This window comes from Penaeus japonicus, unplaced genomic scaffold (genome assembly GCF_977035675.1).
Source record: "Penaeus japonicus unplaced genomic scaffold, GWHDUDI00000001_assembly GWHDUDI00000603, whole genome shotgun sequence".
Classification (NCBI taxonomy): domain Eukaryota; kingdom Metazoa; phylum Arthropoda; class Malacostraca; order Decapoda; family Penaeidae; genus Penaeus; species Penaeus japonicus.
This window is the reverse complement of record NW_028235005.1, coordinates 35,475-45,000: the sequence shown is the minus strand read 5'-3', so window position 1 is coordinate 45,000 and position 9,526 is coordinate 35,475. Positions and strand designations below refer to the sequence as shown.

The 9,526-nt window shown below is 48.9% G+C and overlaps 2 protein-coding genes across 2 annotated transcripts in view; both read left to right on the top strand.

The window, feature by feature from the left end:
- Nucleotides 1-26, top strand: part of LOC122261169 (discoidin domain-containing receptor tyrosine kinase B-like) — a 1,803-nt gene extending 1,777 nt beyond the window's left edge. The window contains exon 3 of the mRNA XM_086535432.1: nt 4-26. Within this exon, the coding sequence (XP_086391558.1) occupies nt 4-26 (23 nt within the window). The remainder of the gene's footprint in view (nt 1-3) is intronic.
- Nucleotides 27-102: 76 nt separating this feature from the next.
- Nucleotides 103-9,217, top strand: LOC122261170 (discoidin domain-containing receptor 2-like). Its single transcript, XM_086535431.1, has 6 exons — nt 103-153; nt 1,014-1,161; nt 1,318-1,497; nt 5,923-6,056; nt 6,197-6,407; nt 6,817-9,217. The coding sequence occupies exons 2-6, from the start codon at nt 1,128-1,130 to the stop codon at nt 8,508-8,510; spliced, it is 2,253 nt and encodes a 750-aa protein (XP_086391557.1). The 5' UTR covers nt 103-153; nt 1,014-1,127; the 3' UTR covers nt 8,511-9,217.
- The last annotated feature ends 309 nt before the right edge of the window (nt 9,218-9,526 follow it).

The following is a 9,526-nucleotide window of genomic DNA, read 5'->3' as shown; positions in this document are numbered from 1 at the left end:
TAGGGACGGCCGCGGGGAGGAGGTGAGGCTGCGTCCGTACTGCTCTTCTTCTTCTTCCTCTTCTTCTTCTTCTTCTTCTTCTTCTTCCTTTTCTCCTTCTGGCGACCCGGACTCGCGCACTGGGTCACCTACAGGGACGGCCGCGGGGAGGAGGTGAGGCTGCGTCCGTACTGCTCTTCTTCTTCTTCTTCTTCTTCTTCTTCTTTTTCTTCTTCTCATGCTCAATGCCCTTGTCCTTCTCCTTCTTCTTCTTCCTTTTCCCCCCTTCTCATTCTCGATGCCCTTGTCCTTTTACTTCTTCTTCTTCTTCTTCCTTTTCTCTTCTTCTCAATCTCAATGTTCTTGTCCTTCTCCTTCTTCTTCTTTATTTTCTCTTCTTCTCACTCTCATTGCCCTTGTCCTTGTCCTTCTTCTTCTTCTACCACTTCAACTTCTCATTCTCCTTCTCCTTCTTTCCCTTCACTTTCTCCTTCTTCTTTTCCTTCACCTTCTCCTTCTGTAATTGGGTCCCTTAAAATACTAGACGAGGCGGTATATCTTCTTTTTCTTCTTTTTCCTCTTCCTCTTCTTCCTTTACTTCTACCTTTCCTATCGGATCTCCCCAAAGGTCTCGGCGAGGAAGTAATTCGCCATCCTCTCTTTCCTCTTCTCCTCTTCCTCTTTCTTTTCCTTCCCTTCCTTCCGTCGGGTCCCTCGGAGAGGCAAAGCGGCGGCCCGACGGAGAACCTTTCTGCTTGCGCTTCCATCATCATCTTAACTCCTCCTGATTTTTTTTTATATATAGTTTTGGATCAATATCTGTTTTGTGACGAAGGCTGCGTCTATAGGCCTAGCGCGTCTTCGGCGGAAAACTTCTCGGCAGAGTTGAACTCCTTTAGACTCACGGGGCGCGGGATCGGCCGAACAAACAGTATCAGAAGAATTTCTCTTTTGTTCTTCGATTGTTCGCCCTTCCCCCTCTGTTCCCCCTCTTTATCACCCCCTCACCACCACCCTCTCTCTCTCTCCCGCAGCTCCTGGAGGGCAACACGAACACGTACCTCGCCCAGTCGTCGCAGCTGACGCCGCCCATCGTGGCAGCGCGCGTGCGCTTCGTGCCGTACAGCGACCACCCGCGCACCGTCTGCATGCGCGTCGAGGTCTACGGCTGCCCCTACACAGGTGAGTCCGGAGGAGGCGTTGCGAGCGCACTGTTTCGGCACTGTAATTGACTCACTGTATGACTCACTGTATCTTGACTGTGATTATGACTTCAACGGTTAGAGAGAAAAGGCGACCACGTGACCGCACTGACCAGAGATTCCGCTTCCTCCTCAGACGGGCTGCTGTCGTACTCCATGCCCGACGGCGACCCGCGCGGCGGCGACGGCGCGCTGCGCGACCTGACCTACGACGGCGCGCGCAAGGACGGCTGGCTGTCGGGCGGCCTCGGCCAGCTCACCGACGGCGAGACCGGACACACCAACTTCCGCGTCGACGCCCTCGGCAGGGGCAGAGGTAAGCTGTGACGAGGTGGCGTGGTTGTCTGTCGTTCTCTGTCGCTGTCTTCTTTTTCTTTCTTCTCTTCTCTTCTCTTCTCTTCTCTTCTCTCTTTCTCTCTCTCTCTCTCTCTCTCTCTCTCTCTCTCTCTCTCTCTCTCTCTCTCTCTCTCTCTCTCTCTCTCTCTCTCTCTCTCCTCTTTCTCTCTCTCCTCTCTCTCTTTCTCCATCAGAAGAATAAAACCTAAAACCCCGAAAACCAGAAAACATCAATATAAAAACACAAACTACAACGAACAGAAATCCCACCGTTACGTTTCACTCTATTCTCAAAAAAAAAAAAAAAAAAGACCGGTAAAATAGAAGAAGAAGAAAAAGAAAAAGAAAAAAAAAGAAAGAAAAAAAAATTAGACCGGCTTCCATAGACGACACACGAAGACGCCAGAACCAGAGTCTCAAGGACCCCTACAGGCGTCTCAGGATCCGATTAACAACCTCAAAACCTCAAAAGGCGGCGGTCTTGGGAGTTCAGAAGGAGTGATTGGCAGCAATAACCGGTTATTATTATGTTAGAGGATTTGTTCAACGATCTCCGGGTTTCGTTGAACGTTTGTGCTGTTGTGGAGGTGGTTTTGGTTTTGTTTTGGGTGTTGTTGTTGTTGTTGTTGTTTTTGTTGTGGTTTATTGATTGGATGTGGTGGGATTGGTGAAAAACAAAAATTGTTTTGAGTGTTTGTGATGGATTATCTTTGATAATTTATTTATTATTTTTTTCTTTTTTTGTTTTCTTTTTTTTGGTGGGTATGTTTTTGCGTTAGGATTAAAAGAAAGAAAGTTAAGATGTTGTGGTTAGCTTACAGAAGGTAATCTTATTTTATTATTTTTTTCCAATATTTATTGAATTTCCTGATCTTCCTCATTCTTTATGTATCCTTATCATCCATAGAGATATATAAAGAGATAGCTAAATATATACAGATAGATAAATAGATACATAGATAAATAACCAGATAATTGAATAGATAGAAAGATAGAACATAGACAGACTGATAGATGAATAGAGAAATAATCAGACCATTCGATAGATAGAAAGAAAAAACAAATAGATTGATATATAAGTAAATATTTAAAAGAAATCTAAAGAAAGAGAAAAGATATCTCCCCTCCCTAAAAAAAAAAAAAAAAAAAAAAAAAAAAAACAGACAGACGGACACACACACACACACACACACACACACACACACGCACACACACAGAAACCGCCTTAGTCGAAATTCCCAGCCAAGTGTCCTAACACGACTATCCTTTTACATATGGTTCGTCAGTGTCCTTAGTCTTAAAGTTTTGTCTCCCACCCTATAAAAGCCTAAGGGTTCATTTGACTCACAATAACACTTGAGTGTCTTTTCTCGACACAATGAAAACCCGCTGGGAACCTCTTTGGCGTTTCCTGTTCGTCTTGTTTTCGTTTTTTTTTTTTTTTTTTTTTTTTTTTTAGGTGGGGGTGGGTGGGGGTTATCTTGTTATGTTCTTCTCTATGATTTTTTTTTTCGTTTGTGTCGTCTCTGTTTCTCTTTTCTCTTTCTTCTTTTTTTTCTCTTTTATCGTCTCTCTATCTTTCTCTCTCTCCTCTTATTTATCTTCAGTTCTTTTCCTTCTACTCTCCCTCCCTTCCCCTCCTCTCCCTCCCTGTCATTCCTTCCTACCCATCCCTCCCCTCCTCCCTTCCTCCCTCCCTCCCTTACCATCATCACCCCCCCCCCATCCCACCTTCCATTTACCCCCGTCATCCCTCCCATCCCCCCCACCCCACCCACCCCACCCCACCCTACCTCTTAGACACTTCTTTCACTTCAAGTCTTGCGATCTTTCCGGAAAGTCTCCCGATTCCACACCTCAAAATGTAGTCTTAGTAAAGTATGCCTAAAACTTTTTTTTTTTTTTTTTTTTTTGAAAGGGAGAGAGAGTGAGGGAAAAAATGTATATATGAAAGCTTTTTAGGCTGTGCGTGATCTGGGTACCGGTTGCGTTTTGTATGGAATTACAGCTGACGAAGTTTTCTTTCACTTACTCTCACTCACTCATTCACTCACTCTCTCTTTCTCTCTTTCTCTCTCTCACTCTCTCTCTCTTACTCTCACTCACTTTCTCTCTCAATCACTCACTTACTTGCTTAGTTTCTCACTCTCTCTCTCTCTCTTCTCTCTCTCTCTTACTCACTCACTTTCTCACTCACTCTCTCTCTCACTCTCTCTCACTCTCTTTCTCTCTCTCTCTCTCTCTCTCTTACTCACTCACTTTCTCACTCACTCTCTCTCTCACTCTCTCTCACTCTCTTTCTCTCTCTCTCTCTCTCTCTTACTCACTCACTTTCTCACTCTCTCTCTCCCTCTCCCTCCCTCCTCTCTCTCCTCCCACCCCATCTCCTATCTCCTCTCCCTCCTTCTCTATCTTTCTTTCTTAATCTTCGTCTTTGTACAACGAGGCATTTAATAGAGCGATGGGCAGACACACATACGCCCATCACAGCTCTTCGGGCGGGATGCGGGCGTGGTAGTATTCTCGAAGATTATTACTTTCGTGTTTGTTTGTCGTCGGTTGTTTTTTGTTTGCGTTCTAGACGTTTTGTTTGTTTGTTTGTGTGTTGTCTTGTATTGGTTTCTAGATATTTTGTTTTGTTGCACAAAAGCGTCGTTTTCTGTTTTGCTTATTCATTGCGAAATATGATGATAGATATCTAGGTTGATAAATAAAAGATAAAGAAAGTGAATAATCAAACGCGAATTAGTAATGAACAAAAACAAACCAGAAAATAATAATAATAAAAACAACAAAAAATCGGCATCTAACTAAACAAAACAATCATCTTACGCACTCATCATAGCCACCCTAAATAACACCCCCCCACCCCACCCCACCCACCCCCACCCCAACTTACCCCTCAACTCCCACCCCAACTCACCCCTCACCCCAACTCCCCCTCAACCCCCCACCCCACTGCCCCCACTCTCACCCCAACCTCCCTCCTCCACCCTCCCCCACCCCAACCCCAACCTCCCCCCCAACCCCCCCCCAAAAAAAAAAAAAAAAAAAAAAAAAAATGAAGAATCCTACAGCACTTAGTCCAGCCACAACCCCAGGGACAACCAGGGTCGAAGTGACAAGGACCTAAACAGCAAGTTTAAATGTTTGTTTCGTGTTCCGATTAATGGGGGAAGATAGGACAGTGGCGTACCTCAAGGGGAGATGCGAGGGTGTGTGGTATGTGTGTAGGGGTGGGGTGGGGTGAGGGGATGGGGGGTGGTACGAGGGTGGGTACAATGGTACACCAACCGCGCTTGTCATTATCATCTGATAGGTGTAGCGTAGGGTGGTGATGGGGGGGGGGGTTGAGGTGGGGTGTTTGGGGTGGGTGATGTGGGGTGGTGATGGGGGGGGAGTGGTTATGGGGGTGTTTGGATGGGGGGGGGGTGAGGAGGGGTGTATGGATGGGGGGGTGAGGGGGGTTGTGGTGGGGTGGACTTGGGAGAAGTGGGGTGTATTAAAGCGAGGGAAAAGATGTAGAAATATGTAGAAATTACGAAAATGGAGGAAGGGAATTCAACTCATTCATTATGAACTGTGTGGATTTAGAATGAAGGAAAGACAGACAAAGGAAAAAAAAGAAGAAGCAGAAGAGGGATATGACAAACAATACAAAACAAAAAACAAAAAATCGAAATAAATTGTGAGATTCCAGGGTTAATTGCAGCCAAGAGGAGTTTAGTGTCAGTCTGATACAGGGGAGAAGAGAGAGAGAGAAAGAGAGAGAAAAAAAACGCAAATGACACAAATTTGATAATAGGCTCTACGTGAATCGAAGTTCGATGTTCGAACTTAGGCCTAATTCTCATCAAGTGGAATTTTGTGTCTAATTTTGTCTTCCTGTTGTCCCCTCCTTCCTGCTACTTATTTCTTGTTTTTCTTTTCCTCTCCCTTTCTCTGTCTCTCTATCTACATCTACCCCCCCTCTCTCTTTCTCTATCTATCTGTCTATCTATCTCTATCTCTATTTTTATCTCTATCTCTATCTATCTCTCTCTCACTCACTCACTCACTCACTCACTCACTCTCTCTCTCTCTCTCTCTTTGTCTGTCTGTCTGTTTGTCTGTCTCTCCCTCCCTCCCTCCCTCCCTCTCTCTCTCTCTCTCTCTCTCTCTCTCTCTCTCTCTCTCTCTCTCTCTCTCTCTCTCTCCCTCTTTCTCTCTCTCTTTCTCTCTCATTCTCTCCCTCTTTCTCTCTCTCTTTCTTTCTCTCTCATTCTCTCATTCTCTCCCTCTCTCTCCCTCTCCCGTGGCCAAACCGTCCCCCTAACCGGTTCTCCCCGTCCTCGCTGACACAATAACAACAAGGTCGACACAATTCCATCTAAAAAGCGCCCCCTCTTCCCCCTCCTCCTTCCAGGCTACGAGTGGATCGGCTGGAAGAACGACACGCGGCAGACGCGGCCCGTGGAGATCACCTTCGAGTTCGACGCCGTCAGGAACTTCTCCGCCCTCCACATCTACACCAACAACTTCTTCACCAAGGACACGCAGGTGAGCGCCCACGCCCCTACGGCGCCGCCTCTCGACTGAGCGCCAAGTTCCTGATTCTTGTCAGTTGTCTCCTTTTGCTCTTCCCTCCTTCGCCTTTCTTTGCCTCCTGCTTCATCGTCTCCCCTCCGCTCCTCCCGCAGGTGTTCTCGCACGCGCGTGTGCTCTTCAGCGCGGGCGGCGAGCACTTCCCGGAGGCGCGCGCCGTCGACTACGAGTACGTGGTGGACCGAATCTTCGAGAACGCGCGCAACGTCACCATCCGCCTCCACAACGCCGCCGCGAAGTACGTCAAGCTGCAGCTCTTCTTCGCGCTGCGCTGGATCATGATCTCCGAGGTCGCCTTCGACTCGGGTCAGTTGGGGATCTGCTCCCGTTGGGGGGATACGTTGCTCTTTTTTATCTCTCTCTTTTTCGTTCTTCTTCTCTTTAGTTTGTGTGTGTGTGCTTGTTTGTGTGTGTGTGTTTGTTTGTTTGTGTGTGTTTGTTTGTCTGTGTGTGTTTGTTTGTTTGTGTGTGTTTGTTTGTCTGTGTGTGTGTGTTTGTTTGTTTGTGTGTGTGTGTTTTTCTTTGTTTGTGTGTGTGTGTATGTGTGTGTGTGTGTATGTGTGTGTGTGTGTGTGTGTGTGTGTCTGTCTGCCTGTCTTCACATATTTTTTGTCTTCTTTCTCTTTCTCCCTCTTTCTTAAATCAAAGTATAGATACTTATATCACGAACCGCGTCAATCATGCTAATCCTGTCTTTGTCTCCCCTACCCCCCAGAACCCTGCCGGTGCAACATGACGCCCGAGGTCCCTCCGCCCACGCCCACGGAGAGCGCGGGTGAGAGCCAGGTCATCCCGGTGGTCCCCGCCCACAGCGGCTCCTCCGGGCTGCTGGTGGGCGGCCTGGTGACCCTGGGCGTGGTGTTCGGCGTGGTGCCCGTGACCCTGTGCGTGCTCTACTACCGCATGCGGCTCACCAAGAAGACGAGCAAGACGTCGCTGTCGGGCGAGGGCGGCCTCGACACGCGGAAGGTGTCCATGAAGATGAAGGACCTGCACATCAACATGAACCTGTCGCAGCTGTCGAACGGCTACTCGCGCGCCAAGGGCAACCTGTACGGCCAGGTGGCGCTGGAGGAGGAGGCGGCGGCCGCCATGTACCAGGAGCCCTTCAAGGGGCCGCTGCACAACCCCGGCTACCACACCCTGGCGCCCTCCGACGCCTCCTTCAAGTGCTCGAAGCCCCCGAGCACCGACGGCTCCGTGGACTACGCCATCCCCGGCATGAACGTGACGCCGCCGCCGCCCTTCTCCGACTCCTTCTCGCCGCCGCCCATCCCGCTCTCGCGCCCGCCCGCGTCGCTGAGCCGAGGGCTGTCCCAGGAGCACGCCCTCCTGGCCCCGCCCACGCCGCCCATCCCGCCGCCGCCGCAGCAGCACTACTTCACGGCGTCGCAGGTGTGCCAGGCCGGCAACATCCAGGGCGTGACGGGGGGCGTGGTGTTCGCGGCGACGGACACGGGCGACCTGGCGGAGGAGCAGGCGGTGCCCGAGGTGCCCCGCCACTGCCTGACGGTGCTGGAGACGCTGGGCGAAGGCCGCTTCGGCGCGGTGCAGCTGTGCGAGGTGCGCACGACGCCGCGCAGCAAGAGCAAGGCGCTGGTCGCCAAGAGCCTCAACGCGGACGCCGACGACGACGCCAGGGAGCTCTTCCTGCAGGAGGCGCGGGTGCTGAGCCTCCTCAACGACCCCAACGTGGTGCGCCTCGTGGGCACCGTGACGCGCGCCGGCGCCCTCGGCATCCTGCTCGAGTACCTGGAGCACGGCGACCTCGTGCAGTTCCTGCAGCGCCACAACCCGGAGACCAGCGTCGCGCCCGTGAGGAGAGCGCCCATCTACGAGGGCCTGGAGCCGCCCGTGCTCAGCTACGGCGCCCTGGTGTACGTGGCGTCGCAGGTCGCGTCGGGCATGAAGCACCTGGAGAAGCTGAACCTGGTGCACCGCGACCTGTCGGCGCGCAACTGCCTGGTGGGGAGGGGGCTGTCGGTCAAGGTGTCCGACTTCGCCATGAGTCAGCCCCGGTACCTCAAGGACTACTACCACCTGGACGAGAAGCGCGCGCTGCTGCCGATCCGCTGGATGGCGTGGGAGGCCATCCTGCAGGGCCGCTTCTCCACCAAGAGCGACGTGTGGGCCTTCGGCGTGACGCTGTGGGAGATCCTGACGATGGCGCGGCAGCAGCCCTACGACGAGCTCAGCGACGACGGCGTGCTGGAGAACGTGTCCCACTGTTACCATGGCGACGGCTCCGGCATGATGCTGCTGCCGCATCCGCCGCTGTGCCCGCGCGAGATGTACGACATGATGGCCGCCTGCTGGAGGCCCAACCCCCGCCAGCGGCCGCCCTTCTGGGAGATCCTCATGTTCCTCCAGCGGAAGAACCTCGGGTACACGCTGGACTACGTCGAGTGATAACCATAGTGTGCCATTAAAGCATCGACTCTCACAAAAAACGAACGACAGATTCAACGAAATCAAACACAGCTGCTTCCTTGAGTGATTTTTTTTTTTTTTTATTTCTTAAAGAATACGTGACGAAACCTCAATCCTGTCCAACGAGGTACTTACACTATAGACTTAACAGTACTTACAAGATCTTCCGCGAGTAAGATCAAACTTACTTACAGTCGGGCCCAAGAGACTTACCAAATATTTGGACTCGAACTTGAACGTATTGCAAACACAACTTAATGGACAATATTCTGCCTCCAACTTGGGCTGTTGGATGCAAGAACTTGAGTGAGTGAGATGAGACACTCGCGTCTCACTTCGAAGCCTGTGATTTATCTGTGATATATTTTAGTCAGGGATCGGCCATCACATTGGTGGCTTGTGAATGTGTTTTTTTTTTGTTTTTTTTTTTCTCTCCATTTTTATTTCGGTTTTTGATCTTATTCTATCTGTATATTTTTTTTCTTTTTTTTCTTTATTTCTTTATTTCTTTTTTGTACATATGCATTATGATAGAACTTAGATATTGTGGGAAAGTGATCATTTTGTTACAGTTCTGTTTTTTTTTAGGCAAAATACACAGTTCTGGAGGCAAGGTATTTTATCTTTCTCCAACATACTTGAATGAGATTTTATATACGACAGCGAAAGGTCTTTTAGATAAAAAAGCTTTTGTTTTCCTCTACTGTAGTTCAGACGTGGTTCTTGGCATTTTAGTCGGAATATAGTCGGTAAAAAGTGATTAGATATATATATTTAAACAAAAAAATAAGCTTGAGGAATCTCTTTATTTAACGAATTTCTTTCATAATTAGGAATGACAGTGTGCTCTATGATTTAACATCTTGTAAAGCTAGCTTGCGTTATACATATATATATATATATATATATATATATATATATATATATATATATATATATATATATATATATATACATACATATATTATATATATATATATATACATATATATATA

Coding starts and splice junctions, on each gene's coding strand:
- LOC122261170 (XM_086535431.1), top strand. CDS start 1,128: ATGCGCGTCGAGGTCTACGGCTGCCCCTACACAG. Junction 1,162..1,317: donor CTACGGCTGCCCCTACACAG/GTGAGTCCGGAG, acceptor CTTCCTCCTCAG/ACGGGCTGCTGTCGTACTCC. Junction 6,408..6,816: donor CGAGGTCGCCTTCGACTCGG/GTCAGTTGGGGA, acceptor CCTACCCCCCAG/AACCCTGCCGGTGCAACATG.